Source organism: Dendrobates tinctorius, unplaced genomic scaffold (genome assembly GCF_039654945.1).
Source record: "Dendrobates tinctorius isolate UK_male_01 unplaced genomic scaffold, ASM3965494v1 ptg000008l, whole genome shotgun sequence".
Lineage (NCBI taxonomy): Eukaryota > Metazoa > Chordata > Amphibia > Anura > Dendrobatidae > Dendrobates > Dendrobates tinctorius.
This window is the reverse complement of record NW_027361676.1, coordinates 13,472,306-13,492,094: the sequence shown is the minus strand read 5'-3', so window position 1 is coordinate 13,492,094 and position 19,789 is coordinate 13,472,306. Positions and strand designations below refer to the sequence as shown.

Here is a 19,789-nt window from a genome sequence, read left to right as displayed (position 1 = left end):
TGCAGATTTTTCCCCTCTCATTAGTACGGGTGAAATCTGCAGCAAAAAATGCTGAGATAATTGTTGTGCTTCAGGTTTTAATCTGTGCAATGTGTGCACAGGCCCTTAAAGTCTCTTGAAACCAATTGAGATGTTTCTTACTTTGTAGAATGTCAGCCTCTTTTTCTTGTGTATCAGTCTGAATTTAGTAGGATTTAGCTTTCTGTGTGTTTCTTTTATGTCTCAAGTAATGTACTTTTAGAGATCCTGTTAGCACCTATCACTTATCATAAGGTGATGCCTTATCCTAACGCTTGGATGTGATAAGATGGAAATACCCCTGTAGGGTAGCTGTAGGACATGCTGAGGTTAGTGTGCTTTCAGGGACCAAGATGGATTCATTGTCTCCATGAATGTTACAAGCACTAACTGTTTCTCCACACTTCCTCCAAGCTTTATAGTAAATCGTGTACAAGACTAATTAGTAGTGATCGGGCAGTGATTCTGTGCAGAAAGGCGGAGCGTAATTTTAATTTTTTTTAGTGTTACCGCATATTAATTTAAAGAGAAACAAATCCTTGATTTTTAGCCTTGGATCTCATCACTGCACAATGCAAACAGGATGAACATTTCTGTAACGTATGGGCTGCCTTCAAGACTTTGGCGACTGCGGGGAATTGTTGGCGGCCTCGTTCCTTCATACCCAATGAGGGCTCATTTTTATCATTAGCGAAACAGACCTCACAGCTGTGCTCCCTGTTTCATCTCACTTCCCTTCCATTGGCTTCCATCACAGGACTCCTACTCTCTAATGTAGGCAGCTCTTGTGCCTTCCCAAGCTGCATCTTCTGCCACACACTGCTCGCTGCCAAGCGCTGACTTTGTCATAAGGTTTTCAGATGAGATGGCAGCGTGCAAGGTGTAACCTCAGACTGCACAGGCACAAAGCAAGCAATCAGCCCCCTAATTCTTACTAGAAGGCATTTTGTGGCTCAGTGTTTCATGATGCAAAATACAGTCACTGTTGCCAAAGTAACTAATAAATCTGGCAAAAATCTTAGGCTTTTCATTTCTATTTATAAGCGTGCATTCTGTGCGCTGGGTTCCACACTTTCTTGCCATGTGAGATACTACACTAGAATTCCTCTTACTACCGACCACCTACAAGTCAGACTGTCGCTTAGCTTTTACCGCCTGCTGCTGTTTGCACGTGACTGGTGAAGTGCTGTCATTGCTGCCCCAAAACTTACTAATCACACGCTCCTCACAATTGAAATTGCAACACCGAGAAGAAAAAGTGTTGTAATAATTATGGAAATAACTGGATGGATAGAAATGTTATTGATATTCAAATTATGAAAAAATGGAAACAACATTTTCAAATCATATCAATGTATTCAGTATCAATTTATACGAGTGCCATGTGCAGAAATTCATGCACTTAGACACCTTGTCATGCTATCGTTTATATTATCAATATCTGTCTGTGGAATGTTCAGCCACTAGGAATCATAGAATCGTAGAGTTGGAAGGGACCTTCTGGGCCATCTGGTCCAACCCCCTGCTCAAAGCAGGATTCGCTAAATCATCCCAGTCAGATGTCTGTCCAGCCTCTGTTTGAAGACTTCCATTGAAGGAGAACTCACCACTTCTCGTGGCAGCCTGTTCCACTCATTGATCACTCTGTCAAAAAAATTTTTCTAATATCTAATCTGTGTCTCCTCCCATTCAGTTTCATCCCATTGCTTCTAGTCTTTCCTTGTGCAAATGAGAATAAAGATGATCCTTCTACAATGTGACAGCCCTTTAGACATTTGTAGACAGCTATTAAGTCTCCTCTCAGTATGAATGCACTTAGGCATGCACATCATCAAGATCCACTGCTGGCAGCTTGCTGTCCAAGCAGGTACCAGATGTGCATGATGGCAAACAAGTCTGAAACTCTGCAGGCCGTAGTAGCACATTTGGGCCAGGCAAGCTGCTCATAATAGCAAGAGCAGTGAGCTGCCTGGCATTGTCTTGTTGAAAAATGGCTTCAGGGAGTAGGAAGTGTGTGACATTCCCTCTTTAAGACCTCTTCATTGCATTTCCTATGTGGTCGCTAGACTAATTTCTAGCTATCATTGCATCCAAGACAAAAGCAGCATTCATCGTTGAATATGATGGACCTCCATTGCCCTCTTGTCATGCACCATGATAGCTTTTGAGAGCGGTGGTGTGAGGACAGTTATACACCTGTGTTGTAGCCAGTGTCTTGCAAATACATACTGATGGTTAGTGTAGACACGATTTGATGCCTTAGGTTTGGTATGACATTCAGTTTCACGTGCAGTGAAATTAATCAAGTGTGAAACCAGTGCTATCACCATTTCTCCAACGTGCCCCATTAGCCAGTTTACAACAACGCAACACCAGGCAACATGTTTCTTGTTCGACTTTAGGCAGCCTGTGTGGCCTAAACGTGCTACCATAATCTGCGGTGTCTCCGGACTTGTATACCAACGAGCACATCTGGGACGTCATTATTGGGCAATTGCAAAGAGAGCTGCCAAAAGTGGATCTTGATTATTTGGTAACATGCGTTCAATGTGGCAGCACATTCCTCAGAGAACCATTAACCTCATTGATAGCATGCCACGGTGTGTAAGTGCTTGTGTTTCTGAGCATGGCGGTCATACTGTATACTCAATAAATTGTTTGAAAATGTTGTTTCCCTTTTTTCATAATTTGCATCTCATTAACATGTCTATCCACCCTCTGATTTCCTTAATTCCATGACTTACCATAATTTTCCTGACAATAGCTTCAACTAATTAGTGGTCATTCTGTCCCCATCATTCTTCATTGGCCCGTGCAAACAGGCAGATAAGAGAGCACCAAACGACTTGCACAGTCAGCACTTGTTAGTGGTGCTTCGATGGACCCAAATTGTCGTGTCTATATGCACCAGACAAGAACTTTAGTTCTGCGTTAATATAGGACCAAAAACTGGGAAATTTTTACCCAAATATATGTTTCAAGAGATGGTACCTGTGTTCAATATCAGCTGAACTAGAAGCATTATAAATCAATGATTTCCAATAATAATGAAGCTAATGTCCACAAAAGTAAGTGTCTAAAAAAAGTTTTTATTAATATAATAAAAGACAGGCTGACAAACAATCTGGCAATTAAAAATAGGTCTATAGCGAATAAGCAGAGTTGTTTAGTAGCAGAGATCCACCACAAGTAACGCTAGAGTACACCATCTCACGACTGTAAAAATCACATATATAGTGTGAAAAATCACACACATAGCTAACACCCAGTATCTAGGCCAAGGATATGTTAGGAAAAATATATAAAGTGCCAGTGCATGAACATATTCCCACTATAAAGATAATCCTATGTAGTCAGAGTAATCTTGCCCATATTTTGCCTGTGCGGACTAACTCTGCCTGCAACCCCAACTTGCGTTTCGCGTGGGCTTCCTCAGGGGGCTGTTTGAGACATTAACATGTCTTTCCAGCCACGCGCCCCCCCCCCCTGAGAAAGCCCACGAGGAATGCTGCAAGTTTTAGCTGCAAATTTTCATTCCAGAGTCTCCAGTGGATGACCCGCAGTGGAATACAGTACAGGCAATGAGCAGGTCTCACTCACACTCTGCAGAAATTTTCTGCACAGAAATTCAACTATGTATGGATTGTTTAATTCTGCAGAATGTGAGGTTATTTTGCATTTTTTTAAGTTCAATTAGGAATCAAAATCCACAACAAATAATAACTATTTCACATTTTAATGTGATTTACCACTGAATGAGCAGGAAATTCTGCAGGTCTATAATAATAATTAGAATAAAATAACTTAGTTTTAATACTAATAAACCTTTGCCTCCCGTGGCGCTCCCATAGCACTGCTTCTCAAGTGCCTTGTCAGCCTCTGCACATCCGACCTCCAGCGATGACGTGCCATAAATGATCGCTGCAGACAATCATTGGAGATCAGTTACAAAGAGACTGGAGGGGCACTATACTCTCCTTACCATCAGAGTGCAAAACGAATGTAGGGACAAATCCAGGTGTAAGCCCATGTATGAAAGCGCTGCTCTGATGCTTGTGTTTTTGTAAGCGTTTATTTTGGGTGCATATTTGTCACAGTGTTTTTAATGCATATTTTAGTTCAGAATCCCTGACATTGTGGACTTAAATTCTGTGTATTTCCTTGTTTAACATTATCTTTAAATGTACGTAGAGTAGGAGTTTTCATGAACTCATGTCCACTTCGTTTGCACTGTTAAAGGGGTTGCCCCCTGGCGGTAGCTCAGATCAGTCAATGACTGCTGCTGCCAGCAATTCAGCTGCTCCATGTCAACACAGCGGCTCCTCTACCGGCCTGCTTTGCCAATGGGGCGTGACTGCTGACGTCATGCTAAATGACATCTGTCTTCCTGCCGTTAGAGGGGAGCCAGCTGTCAATCAGCATGATGTCGTAGTCTCGACCCATCAATAGAGCAGAGCAGAAGAGAAGCCACTGACCTGTCGACGTGACGTCAGCGGAAGCTGCTGAATCGCTGGCAGGAGCCGTCTATGACCGCTCTGTGCTGACAGAGATCTGCGCTGGGCAAAACAGGCAGATAGCAACTACCGGCCAGTTACTTCTTAAAATGCATCAGATTTTCAACACAAAAAAAAACAATGTTTATGTTGTGTGGGAACATGACCTCAATTTGCACCAAAGCTGCACGATTTGGTGTGGATTTTTCTTCAGCTTCCTCTCTGCTGTGAAACTTTTCTGCACCAATTCTGCTGTGTATGAACCAGAGCTACAGTGAGCGGTAGGGTGTGAAGGAAGACAAATCAGGGTAAGTTACTTGATGGCCCCTGTGGACACACTGAAATGCCTGCCATTAGTGTCACCCACAGGTAACTTGTTGAATAACTTACATAGGAAATCTACAGGTCACCCCCTATGGGCATTCTAAAATTGATGCAATTAGTAGTTGCTGCTCGAAGCAAGAGGCCAGGACAACTCTGAAAATGATGGAGGTGAGCTTCCGAATCCTTCACATAAGAGAACTTTTTTGGGCAATTTTCGCATAGTTTTGCTAGCTCAGCGAATGCTGCAGTATGTCTGACATGCTCTAGATTGCTATCGGTGCACACATGGCGCTCAGTAGCTTTTTGCTGTGTAAATGGATACAGGTAGGATTCCGGCTTTTGTCCCTGACTTTCCATATTTAGGGCATGATTCAGTGTTTCTCCTGGCTCGGGCCTCTGCACGCCTCTAGACTGTGTTTTGAAAGCCAGGTGTATGAGAAATGACTACACGTGCCTACTCTTTTACAGTCCTCCTACCCATTGTCATCTAAGAAAAGAATTAATGCTGAAATGTATATTTATAAAAACATGGCGCACTCCCACACAGATCTGATGCATCGGATAGTCATGGCAACAGAAGGAATAAGCTTGGAAGAAGCCATTTGTCTGCTTGTCGTGTGTAAGACACTGGTAAGAGTCCTTTCACGTGTCACACCTGACGTGGATTTCAGCAAGGAATCCACATCCCATGTCTGTAAATGGGGTCTTGGAACCTGTTCACATTCAGCAGAAAAAAATCTTGACAAACTTTATAAGCATGCAAAATACACCCTGAGGACTAGCCTCAGTGAATTACTATGGGGCTAATCCTCTTGTGGTGCTGACGCCCACCCATCTCCTAACCACATCAGAACATACCTTGGCAACACGGTGCAGCCCCAAATATGGAGGATCTATGGATTCAGGCCGACATTTAACTATTGCAATACATTTCTTACTCCCCAAATATCTATATAATCAACTTTATAGTGGGTCGTTTTGTAAAAGCAAGAAAAACATTTTTTTTTTTTTCTGGGGGTAGGGGGGGGAGTGTAATGTCACAATGTAACACAACCCAGATAGAAAGTCTTTGCATGCACAAGTCTGTCTGTCTATCTGTCTATCTATCTTTGTATGTATTTGTTATTTTCAATTCACCAGCCATTTGATAGTAGCAGTTACGGCCTGGCATAATATTTCATGTGTGCGCATATGTTCGGCAGTGGGCAGAAAAGGTCATTTCAGACTTGAAACTTTCTTCCGCCATCTCCTCCGTGCACTAATTACATGTTCACTAATGAGCAGCATGGCTCCATATCTCGCTTTACTTACTTTATGAAACTGACATTTGCTGGTGGCCTTTTAAGATGCTGGTATATCACACTAGTCACTGTGAGTCACACATTAGATTCAGCCCCCATTTTTTCCCACTGTTTTATATTGAGAAACCATCAGGAATTGAGACTGTTGGTGATATACCTCGTTATTGTCTATCCTTCTATATTTCTCTGGTTTATTACAAGAAATGCGTGTACAGAAGTTATTGCCAGCTTGGCTATGCCTATGGAATTACTGCGTGGCATGCAGAGCCGAGGCCAGGTCATAGGCAACATTGGAGTTCTGTACTCCTACCTTCCCTCCGACTTGTCCTATAAGATAGAGAAGCAATAGACGCGTAAAGTTATAGCCAAAAGATGATACTTTATTAGACAGTAAATAGAATAAAAAAAGCATTAAAAACTGGGAGTAAAAAGAGTACACACAGCACTAAGTTAATCAAATGATTATAGCCACATATTCCATGATTTATAGTGGCAAACAAATTACAAAACCAATATACAGTAGGGGGCACTCATAAAGTGCTACATGCTTAAGGGCAGACATACGGTCTAACAAGAACTCCCAGATATAGATAGTACTATGGGTAACAGTAGTGCATCTTAAATCAGATAGTGGGAAAGTTCCCAGAGTATAGCAGCATGCCGATCATAGTAAACAATGTAGAGTCCAGAGACCAATGCACCCTCTCATGGTAGCTCTGACAAATGTAAGGTCCCAAGAGGGGAGCAGAGTACTGAGAAAAGTGATGGGATTTACCTGATGCTGGGAGGTGACAGACCCCAACGTGCGTTTTGCGTCAGCTTCTTCGAGGAGGGAGGGGTGTGTGTAGGGGTATTCAAAGAAGCTCCTTAAGCACTGAGGATCCCTCATTGATATGCGTGGATCACGCACTATTTAGTATTGGAAGTGCGTAGCACAGTTGACCACTTGTATTGGGTTACTTCCCTCCGACTATACAAGGCCATATCAGCCACTGACAGACTGACATCTGCCCATCCTGAGATCTTCAGCATCATCTGCACAAATGTCCGACCTTGCCCTCCGCTGTTCTCCAAGAACATCGGAATTTCACAATGTATGTTAAGTTTTTCTGATTACAAGAGCTCAATATGGGACTTATGTTGGTCAGTGTCGCTGGTGCATCGCTAAATGTAAAAGGGCCTTAAGCCTAGAGCTAGGTGTCAATGACAGCTGTTGACACCGAGCCTTAATCCCTTTACCTTGATGCCACTGCATCAGCATGAAAAAGGTGGTGTTGAACCAAGAAATTACATCACAATTTTTTTTAAAATATCTTTCTTTAGCACAAAAAAGCATTCATTGCTGTACAAAAATGCATGCAAAAACGTGCATTTGTTCCGCAGCATTTTTCCTGCTAAGAGATGCAGAAACCTTGAAGAAATTTCTGCAAATACTCAATGTGCCCACATAGCCTTATACGTTTTTTTGATACAGTGCTTGAGAAAATTGCTTTCTATTCAAGTACAAATGAGTGGGCTTCCGTGCACCCTCAACGTGGCCAAGGGCTTAGTGCACTGTTACACCTCAATATTGATTTTACGGACTTTTCCTGCACCCATAGATTGGAATGGGCGATTGCGATCCTAAGGCTGGGATCACACCACCGTGTGTAATGTGAGAAACTTGCCCGAGTCACCGGCACTTAGGACCGGACCTGCAGCTACATAGAAATACATGCAGCCGCAGCTCCGGTCCTGAGTGCCGGCGGCAGCGCCAGGTGTTGATGCGAGAGACTCGTGCGAGATTCTCGCATCAGAAACTGTAGTGTGACCCTGGCCTAAAAGTGAGCATACCAATACTTCGTGTAAAAGTAGACTAAAAAAAGTGTTTAAAAGATGTGCAACATTTACTAATGTAACAAGGCACTGATATGTTTAGAGCATTTTAATATTGTCTATAGTCTAATGGCCCCCACTGTTTAAAGTCGGCCGATTCCTGCAATTTCAACAAGCCAATGATCTAACCTACAAAGAAGGTAGTGGAAAAAGGTATATATGTTATGTGGGACAATATAGTAAATGTCATATCAGGCACAATTGTAATATATATACCACCACAATAAATACCATGGACTGTAAATGACCGGTTGTCAAAATTCACATGAAAAGAGAGTGAGATGAATCCAAAAACAACAACCCTTGGTCATAATATAAAATTGCTTTATTAAATGGCAGGGCACGAACCAAATAAAACATGTTAAAGTGCTGGTTAATCATTGCCAAAAATAGGGACACAATGGATCATGTTTGCCAATTATAAAGAAGTATCGTCATGTAAAGACATATGCCACATAAAAGGTATATGATCAGGACCTAATAAGCAGGTGTATATAACAATAGAGGTGTCCAAAGGCCATTCTTCACACAAGCCGATCCATGAAAAGATCAAAAAATCAAAAGCGACTAGCACATTTACATTACCTGAAAACTGCAAGTGCAGGCAAACAGAGAATCCACGTGTCCGTCCTAATGCGCGTTTCGGAACACCTTCATCAGGGGACTTCCCGACTCACCATGGCTGATGATAATGAATTACAATGGCTGATCCTCTGGTTTCCCCAGGAGATACAGAAATGTCTGCCAGTGGTTTACCCCACTGAAAACACTTGCATGCTCAGCGGAGCAGAGAGTGTATGTGTATATTAGACAGGATTAGTAAATCTACCCAGTGGGGTAAGAAGCGAAACAAAAAGGAGAACATACACATTGTACATACTTAGAAAACAATGCTTTTGAACCATATTGGGGTAGCGGCTCTTCAAGTATTCACAAAGCAATGGAGAATGTGAGAAATAATGGGGGAAAAGCATCTTGGTATTCAGCAGAATATTTAAGCCCTACGATGATAAAATCAGACCTGTTCACTCTCAGAGCCAGCAGGTCATGAACTACTTAACTTCTGTCACTTTAAAGGAAAACTATTATTAGCAGAGTCCTGGAGACCCTTGAAGCTTCATGCTTGTGGACTTGCCCTACGCCGCTTTAATGCTTCCTCTGTTACGCTCTTATGATTAGAAGTCAAGGATTTAAAAGGAAAACTTTTTCATCCCATAACAAGCCCTAGATCTGAATGACACAATGTAAAATGAACATAACTGGGGAAAGATCAAACCTAAACCCCACTCTATGTTCTCTTACACCCTTCAGTATAGACTTAAATTTGAATGAATTTTTCTTACTAAAAATCAGAGAATAGATAAACATTGACAAACCAGAAACCTAATGAATCAGTGGCAAAACTAAAAGCAAAGTACAAGGGATTGTCCTTGATGTGGCAAAGGCAGCTAATGCTGTAAAATAACAGTAGAACAGAATAGTTCTGGCTCTCCACGGTCCCTCGCCAGCAGTAGTGTCATCCTGTTCACTACACGTGAATTCTACAGCTAATTCATCACAGGCATCAGCGGACTTGCACTGTCAACCTAAGGATCCTGCTGAACGCAGTGATTGGCTGCAGTGTTTACATGTTATAGACACGACATCACCAGTGCAGCCCTGCACCAAGATCAGCTGACAGCAGTGAAGCAGCGGTGCGTGCAGAAAGGGCTCCAACAGGTAAGTAATGCTTAGTTTGATATTTTATAGCACTATCTGTATTTGCTCCAATTATTACGATATGGAACAATCACTTAAAATTTTCCCACTTATATCATTTCCCCGGTCAGGATCGCTGGTGCATCACTAAATGATCGCTAGTGAGCTGTCACACAGGCAGACCTCACAGCGATGCAGCAGCGACGCAGCGCACGATACTCACCTTTCACACACAGCGATCCTGACGTCCTCCCGCCCGCCTCCACGCGTCGCTCGTCGTCACAGCAGGAAGCTGACAACGAGAAATGGAGCCGGACATTCTCGCGCGATCAGCGATGGACAGCGGGGGAGCCGGTCGGAGGTAAGTATCACACATAGTGATATCGCTAGCGATATCGCTATAACGTCAGAAAATCGGTGACGTTATAGCGATATCGCTATGTGTAAAAACCCCTTTAGTTATGAAAAGGTGTCAGCCCGACACCCTCATTACTAAGCCGATAAGTAAACACAAGCACACACATTGTCACCAGCCTATGTAGGAGTGTTAACAGAATGAACATACATGGGCTGTAACCAGACAGCAACTGTTAATTTTAAAGAAAAAAAATATTGCGTGGGCTCCCGTGTAATTTTCATAACCAACAGAGGGAAAGCTGAGGGCTGTTGTTAATATTCTGGGAAGTAGCCAATAGCCATGAAGGTTCCCAGGCTATTAATATCAGCTCGCAGCGTTTTACTTACTTTACTGGCTGGTTTACAGTGGGACCCCAGAAAAAAAATTCACATAGGGTCCCACTATAAAATCTAACCAGCAAAGGCTAGGCAGACAGCTGGGGGCTGATATTAATAGCCTAGGAAGGAGCCATGGATATTGGCCCCTCCCTGACTAAAAACATCAGCTCTCAGCCGCCCCAGAAAAGGCGCATCAATAAGATACACCAAATCTGGCGCGTAGCCTCACGCTTCTCACTTGCCCTGTAGTGATTGCAAGTGGGGTTGATGTCACCTTTGTATTGTCCAGTGACATCAAGCCCACAGGTTAGTAATGGAGAAGCATCTATAAGATACCTATCCATTACTAACCCCATAGTGATATTTTATAAAAACACAGACACCCAGAATAAAGTCCTTTATTTGAAATAATGACATATTCCTTTAATAATCTTAATTAAACATACTTGCCGAATGCCTAATCCACCGAAGCCAACGTCTCCTGCAACAAAAATAGAATAATAAACCACAATATTATTCACCTGTCTGCAGAGAAGGTAATCCAAAGTGTCCCACAATGATCCGGATCACTTTGAGAGCAGTCACATCAGTGATGTGACTTCTATCAGACACCCTGATTCAACAAAGCGGGGCGAACGGGGACACCAAGGTTACCTTTATCTCATGGCAGTAAGTCTATTTCTCCTTATTTATGTGCAGTCCTGCGGTTAGATATTACGTATATCACCGCTGATTTATTATGCTGTATTTTCATCAGTGATCTAAGTACAAACACATTGTACTTTGTATAGCCCATTATCTATGTTGTAGAATAGGTCATTCATATCTGTCTATATTTATTTTCATCTTGGCTAATTTCCTTTTTACTACCTGTTGGTCCCTCTAATCACATTTGCTTGGTGAATCGGGGTGTATTGCGTATTGCACTCTGTTTCAGCCTGAAATGCTGTGCACTGGCACTTTTTATTTATCGTAAAAATGATTTTCGCTGTCACTTTGAGCTATACTATTAGTGATTATATTTATGGGATTTACTTATGTATTTCTCTTTGTGATGCATACATAGATTAGTTGCTACATTAGTACTTGCCTGTTGAGTATTCTGTTAAAGCTTTTTTGCACTTTGTGGTAACTCTGGCCCCTGCAATCTGGTATCTAGCAGACTTTTATCTATTTCTATAATGTAGTATATGTTTAAATAAAGATTGATTTTTTTGGATTATACTCTGAGGTGGTGGTCCATCCCCCCCCTATGTCCAGTGTTATCTTTATAATTGAGTTCTCTTGTCCATATCTAACTCCTGTTTGGACGTCTTTGTGTTAAATACTCATGTGTGATCTGTGAGCGCCTGTGCTGTACGGCTGAGTAGGGGATGCTGCACAATAGTCCTTATTTCCCCAGAAACCAGTAGCTTGTCTTCGCTAATATATGCACACCCACTTAACACCACATATGGCTGCAGTGTCGCCTTATTGACCCCAGTAACATCTGCTATATACGCCACATTAAATGGAAGCATTTTAGGGAGGAGGGATGCTAAAAGAGGCCATAACTGATGCTTCATTTTTACTAATCTTGTGCAAGTATAAGCAATCATCGCACTTTGATAAAGAAAAGCTGCGCCACTTTCCACAACATATTGGATGCAACGTGAAATCTGGCACTCAAGTAAATCCTAAATTACTTCTTATAGCCCCGGCTTGTGCAAGAAAATATTTCTTGGAAGCTTCTCGGTACACACAAAGCTCCACGAACACTCCCAATGACAAGCGTGTTGCAGTATTCAGAGCTGGACGCTGCGGTCACGCATCATTAGAGAGTCGTCCTTGCCGAGCTACAGACCGAATATTTATCCGCTCAGGGTTACTTGCCGATTCTCAGACATTTTAGAAATCGCTCCTGATTTACCTTTTAGATCAGCACCGCCTGGTATTGGCAAAGTGTGCTTGATGTTTATCCTTTCGTTTCCGTTTTTTCCCCTTCCTTTTAAACAATGCTTGTCATCCTTTTAATTATTAAACTTGGAAACAGCCAAAAATAATAATAATCTAGTGTAATTAAACTTGCACATGTCTGCCCTGGTCCTCAGCGGTGCCCAGCTGTTACGTGCTAATGCTGGATACGTGAAATGTACTTGGGCTAAAGCTGATGGAGTAGGCTGAAGGCATCATTTTATTTTCAGTCATTTCTTACTGCGGTGTCCTGAGGAGTGTAAAATGTATGAAATAAAACCTTGTTGCATCATTGTAGAAAAGTAGCAGTAGCTTTGGCCATCTGCCAACGTCTATTGTAGTGTACATGAATAGGAGATGGAATACGACAGCTGTCATTGAGAAGTTCACACGTTCAGTATTTGGTCAGTATTTTACCTCTGTATTTGTAAGCCAAAACCAGGAGTGGGTGATAAATACCGAAGCGGTGATGTGTTTCTATTATATTTTTCCTCTGATTGTTCCACTCCTGATTTTGGCTTACAAATACTGATGTGAAATACTGACCAAATACTGATCGTGTGAACGTGGCCTTAGGCTCCTTTACACTGGCAGTTAGTCTGCTCATGACGAGCGCCGATCAGTGATATAGCAGACCGGTCACCTCTTGTTTAAATACACTTGCATTCTACAATTCGTGAGGGTTACGTACGAGCTATTGTCAGTATTGTCGGCAGCACATTCTTCCTTACATGAGGGTATATGCTGCCAATACATGATTCTTTAGTCTTTTGACAAATAATTTTTCTAGGTTTTTCTGTCTTTCCACTTCTGAGCAACGATCGGCAGCAAGCATTCATAAAAAAGGGGACTGGGTCAACCACTTAGGGCCTATAGTTCATGTTGGTCTTAATGAGGACATGGGCTAGAGTCAGATGTTCCCGTTTCATGAAGAGGCATACACCTCTTCACGATTCAGGAGCACCGGGCCAGTGGCGTGCACCACTGCATTGACCTTGCCACAAATCGTACTCCAGTCCCTGCTGGAGTAAGATTTGTGGCATAGCAACTCATGAATTTGACGAGCAGCAGTCACCTCAGCACTGTCCCATCCACTTTGCTGAAAATCGCGTGCGAACGTCAAAAGTCCCATTTTAGTGCAGCCACTAGTTGCACCAAAATGATGCAACTTTTCAAACCTTTTTACGACAGAATACTTGTGTGAAAGCGTTGATGAATCGGGCCCTTAACTTTGAGTAATTGAGAGAAATGATACATTTCATGGAGTTCATTTAAAAATGGTTAGTCCACAACTAAAAATTTTTTCTTAGTGTAGGTGAAAAAATAGGAAAGAAAGGATCAGCGCCAGCGTGGTAACATATCAGTGCTGTTCTTCGGCCTTGACAGCGCCAATTCTTGGAGGAAGTCTTCAGTGTTGATGCCTTGGTGCTTCTCACAAAGGCTTTTTGAGCTCACTTCACTGGACTAGGAATCTCCCAACATGGTATCCTGTAACCACCAGCAGAGGTACGTGACACCAGCGGTGGTTCTTGAGAGCAGCAGACCCATTCCCAGGGAGTGTCTACAACTGAAATGGGTTAAAAATGACTTTAAAACCAGGTGCCCACAATCCGGAAGAAGGAGCGCTCTGGATGCAGTGCATGTTCGCTGTGTGCAAAGCGCTGCCGTCTATTGAGTGCAGGTGAATCCGCATGTGATCACTGAAGCCTGCGGATTCACTGCATTCAATACATCCTATTGGTGAAATTTCTCTTGCGGAGACTAGCGCCACATGTCAGTCTCTGCCGGTGATCCGCGTCTTGAAATCCCATCCACTATGCTGTAATATCTGGCCACTGCAGGCTTGTTGCTGCATAAGTACGCACCGTCAAACGCGCAGCAACTCCGGATTGTTTGCACACACCCTGAAAATGGCAATTATCTATTCTTGCACTTGATGGTCACTATTTGGAAATGTTCCATACAAGCACTCCGCTACCAAGTATAGAAAAAACTCTGAGCACCCCCTCCCCCAAATAAAAATAAATCTCATAATTTTTTTTTTTTTATACTGATTGCTTTTATAATGACTTTTAATACCACAGATTTTTATTAGATTATTTGATGAAGTGGCTCTATACATGTGGGAGACTACTGTGACTTTAAGCAGCTATGCTCCTAGACCTGCTCCCTGGGGGGGATGCACTATAGTATTGTCTTGTGTTAAGATCAGACTGTGGTGATCTCCATCATCACCTTTGTAATTTCCATAATGACTAGAGCATCCTCTGGGAATGGAATTGCCAGGAAATATTGGACTTCACGTGTAAACCAAGGTTCAAGATAAATCTATAGTTATTAAGTAGTGACGAGCGAGCGTGATCACGTTATCAGAGCATGCTCGGGTATTATGCGAGTATCTCGGGCATGCTCAGGTAATATGTTCGAGTACCTGCGGCTGCATTCTTCGTGGCTATTAGGGGATGTTGTGGCTGTCTAACAGCCGAGAATCATGCAGCTGCGGGGACCTCAGCATGCCCGATCATGCTCACTCATCACTTTTATTAAGTTTTATATTATATATATTTTTATTAATAATATAAATACCTTGCAATTTTCCCACTGGCCATACTTCCTGTTCTATGAAGATCACTTTGTATTCATGCGCTCATTAGGACAAATGCGATTATGAAGGGAGGAGGGCCATTACATCACTTAGGCTGTGTTCTCACACAGCGTTTTTTTAGCGGTATTTTTAGCAGATTTTCCTATAAAACCGCTAAAAATAAGCTTCTAATTCATTTCTATGCATTTTGCACTTTTTTGCATACTGATGCGTTTTTTACCGCAAAAAAAAACCCCGCTTCGCGGTAAAAAAAAACGCAGCATGCTCATTAATTTCACGGATTTTTCCACGTTTCTGGCTATTTCTATGCGTCTTGAAAACGCGCGAAAAAAACGCATAAAAAAGGCGGGGTTTCTGGGAAGGAAGTCAGGTTTTTCAGCAGAAATTTTCTGCTACGTGTGCACATAGCCTTATTGTGAATACTGTATATAGAGGAACTGTAATCCTGGCAGCGATGATATTGAGACTGCTGAAAAGTCATTTATACAGATCAGTAAAGTTGAGTCTAGTACCAGGCTTAGAGGCCAGTATGAAAATTGCAAGGTTTATATTTTTTTATATATTGACATCAAAAATGTAATAAAAAAATGCTTTATTGAAAATGTTTAGAAATTTAAATTAACATAAAAATCTGTCTTACATATTAGGTTATTTTCTGATTACACATTTCATTTTAAAGGGGTTGTCCATGCTAGTAAGCAAATTTTCATATGAGCAAATTCCACATAAATAGTGGTTGCTTTGCTGTACAGCTGGAGGACCTTTCTGTCCTGTATTACACAGACCACCCATTGATATGTGTAATGCTGACCTTCTCCTGTGGTGTCACTGTAGAGAAATTCAACACTTACTGCCAGGTTTCCCCACTGATTAGAGCTGATCATTGAGAATCCCATGACGGGGACACTTTGTGATTTAGCTTTTAGACAAGAGATCATTCCATCAAGTAGGGATTGTCCAAAGCGGAGAACCCCTTTAATGTATATTGTAGGTTACTAATCAGTCTGATTCTGAATTATAGTTGATAAAATTAAGAACAAGAGTGTAATAATTAATGGGAGCTCTCTGATTTATTCCAGAGTATCTGTTTGGCTTTGCTGCTGCCTCGTCAGTGTCTTTATCCAGACTTTTGTAATTTGCCGTTTCTAAAGTGACAGATATTCTCAGTCGCCATGTAGAAGTGTTTAGGAATGACAATAAAATGGAGGCAGGTTGACAAATTCAAAGATCCGTTTTCATGGGAGAAATAATATGTAGCTGTCTATAAGATAGGCTTGGCAGACCATTTATGAAGACTAGGAAGGGCATGAAATCCTTGAAGGTGAAGACGAGTGTTCGTTCATGCGCTTGCAGTGTTTCGCAGTGACTCACTTCTCTGGATTACATTTCCAGCAGTGCCTAGGATAGGACAGCCGTATATTAACACTTTTTAGTTGACAATTTTAATTCCTATTATAAGTGTGAAATGTACGGTATTCTATTTTTGATTTATCTAATTAATTTCACTTTATAGACCTGCTGTCCCCGATGGGGCTCACAATCAAATTCCCTATCCGTATGTCTTTGGAGTATACCCATGCAAACATATGGAGAATATACAAACCCCTTACAGCCTGCATGGCGCTCTGATGCCAATGCCGCAGCTCACATGACGTAACAGGCAGCAGCAGCTAATAGTCCCCTTTGCTCTTACGTCATTCAGACATAACTGACGCCTAGAGTTAGTCAGGAGCAGAGGCTGCTCTCACTGATTGATAAGCTACAGGTTGAACTCATTGGATTTATGTCTACCTTCAACCTGAAAAAAACCTTTTTCTCGATGCCAGTTTCATCCAAAGGGAGTGAGAGTGAAGCTTCCCATTAGTGGCTGCTAACTGGCTGCAGGGCTCACGTAATATAATGTCACGGTGACCCAGCACCGGAGGTGGGTACTGATTTTATTGTTTTACATGGGGGAATATGCTGATAGAGAAGGGGTTTTCCAAGTAGTGGACACTAGAGTTGAGCGACTTTGGTCGGATCATGATTCGTGAAACCCGAATGAAACAAAATTTGAGTAGGATGAAACTGGTCCGACTAGGGCAAAAAAAAGTCGGAGTTTCGTCCGAAACCCGACCCCAATTCAAGTCAATTTCCTATTGACTTGCATTGGGGTCGGGTTTCGGACGAAACTCCGACTTTTTTTGCCCTAGTCGGACCAGTTTCATCCGACTCAAATTTTGTTTCCTTCGGGTTTCACGAAACCTGATCCAACCAAAGTCGCTCAACTCTAGTGGACACCCCTTTAAATCTGGTATCTCAAATTGGGTCCCATGTTTAGACTAGGGCTACAAGGTCACATTGAACGTTTCAAACAAGTATCTGCGACTTGCTGCCTCTACTATTTTAGAACTTAAGTTGGTTGTAATGAAGTCATGTCACAATCAAACGCACCTCACAAGTCTGATGCAACTTGCTACCAAAATGCCAACAGGTTTGGAAGATGGTGATTTCTGTTGTGTGGTAAATTGTTCATTGCTTATTAAGCCTCCATCAATCTTGTACGCCTTTAAATGCCAGGTTATTGGAGGATGGTGTTCACGGCTGTTGCACTCTATACCATGTTTACCGCGCCTGCCCGGCCCTTACCGCGCCTGCCCGGCCCTTACCGCGCCTGCCCGGCCCTTACCCTGCTTGTTCATGCAGTCCTACACCCTTCTGTTTGTTGCCTAATCTGGAAGGTTTTCAGTGCTTTGATTAAAGGCGTTCTGTCCGTTTCACCCCAGCTTTCTTACTGTGCACTATTTTTCAGCTTCTTAGGCTCATTACCATACAGCTGCCCAGTGGAATAGAGAGGGAAGCCGGCACAAGCTGCACTGTCTGCAACTGTAAGAAACTGTCTTGCAAAAGGGACACTGGCAGATGTACTTGAGCTGTTTTTTTTCTTCCCTTTCCTTATAACCGTCTGCATTAAAAATCATCCTGGAAAAGTCTTGAGTCACTCGATGGATTCAAGCTGAAGAGGTATTCAGCATACGGAAACCCTGCATAGAATATTAATTAACCTATTTAGAGGGAACCACAGTGATGCCCTCTGAAAGGTCCATCGCACTCAAAACTACATTTTTATGCCATCTTTTAATAGGGCAGCACTTGTTGCTTTCCTAGAACTCTATAGGAGCTATTGATGAGAATATGCCTTCCAATCTACAATGACTGGACTGGATTATGAAATCTTCTGGATTGTGGCCGGTCAGGATGTATAGCATCAGAGGTGTTTCTATGTTTCCTCCATGTGTGGTATTAGCATTACCTTGCTGGTGTTGTATTATTGTTTGGCCTACTGGAGGAGACACATTCATTCTTTTTGTGAAGTTCTTGTCTCCGCGGTGATTGATCGATCTCAGTAGATCAGTGTCAGTAGCAGAACTGTCTAAAACTACACATGCTGCTCTGTGTTAATATTTACAATGCTTGCTTCACATGCTACCATTTTATTTAAAGGGGTGAAGCTCCATTCATAAACTTTGCGCTTGGCTGGCTTCCCTCTCATAAAATATTGAGGCATTTCCTCTCTTTGAAGATCTTGGGTCATTGAAGTTTTATGGTGTAACAGGAATAGTATGCAGAATATTTCACTGAAAGCTCTTTTTGCTTGCAGACATTTCCACAGCGATCATGTACGAGTGATGTTGACAGCGCTTGAGATTAGTGTTTGCTATGGGTTTTTAACCACCAATTAGACTCTCTGCAGCCTGAACTGTCGTAGGAGTGCGCACAGACCGCTGCTGGACGATCTCCCGTCTGCCTCGCCTGGAAGTTTACTAAATGTTATGATGAGTTGCTTGAGATTGAAATATCAAGCGCTGCTGAAAAAAAGCCTTCTGTGTTTTCTGCCCTTACTCCCATGTCGGTGACTCTTGCCAAGCTTTGATGAGGTCATTGAACAAACACATCAGGTTTTTCCATCCTAAATTTCGGCACTGATCCCCTTTTATGTCAAAGCACTCTGATGTAGAATCCGTAAGCCACCTGCTTAAAAATTCATGAGGAAGGTCTTATATAAACCGCATTACATGTTCTTTTTATTAATGTATCTGTAATATGACCTTAGAAATAAAACTTCTTATTTCTTATGACAGGTGTGGCTAAAATATTAATCAAAAGCACAAAACTAAGCATCCAATGGCGGCATGTTTTTGCAGTTTGCTACATTAAACATCCTACAGTGGTGCCTCTGATGGTTGGCCATACACAAGATGGTCATCTTCCGGGCAAGCTTGTATATCAAACACCTATCCAACCCACCACCCTACCCAATAAACTGCATGACACAAAACTGCTCACAATAAGTATGATTACCGTAGTTCAAAAGAAGGTGGTGCAGTGGGCAAATTAGGACATGGAAGATTTAACAGTTACCCGTTGATTTGCCACATTAAGCCATAGCCAGGACATTGTTCCAATCCTTTACATGCTTTTGTATCACTTATTAAAAGCCACAGAGTGAAAAAAAAAAATAATGATCCTGCAGCACAACTATTCATAGGAAGGGATGCCTACTTGACTACTGGAAGCTTATTAAAATATTAAACGTAGAGATTAAAAGTCTTTTTATTTTTATAGTCTGCATGTTTTGGAAAGTTTATATAAAATCATATTTGTAAAGCTGTGATGTGGTGGGGTCAGTGTAGAGTTGCAGATAGAATGACTGTTGGGCCAGAAAAAAGTTTTTGACTTGATAAGTGTTTGGATCTACGGTCGCTAACTCAGAGTGTCATCAGCAGCCGCTTTTCCAACTAAAATCA

General features: G+C 42.0%; 1 protein-coding gene across 4 annotated transcripts in view; it reads left to right on the top strand.

The window, feature by feature from the left end:
- Positions 1-19,789, top strand: part of FBXW7 (F-box and WD repeat domain containing 7) — a 224,163-nt gene that overhangs the window by 153,523 nt on the left and 50,851 nt on the right. The window contains exon 4 of one of the 4 annotated variants that reach the window (XM_073576332.1): positions 18,643-18,994. The exons of the other annotated variants lie outside the window; for them this stretch is intronic. Within the exon in view, the coding sequence (XP_073432433.1) occupies positions 18,643-18,687 (45 nt within the window). The 3' untranslated portion in view covers positions 18,688-18,994. Of the gene's footprint in view, positions 1-18,642; positions 18,995-19,789 lie in introns of those variants that run through there. 4 annotated transcript variants of the gene reach the window in all.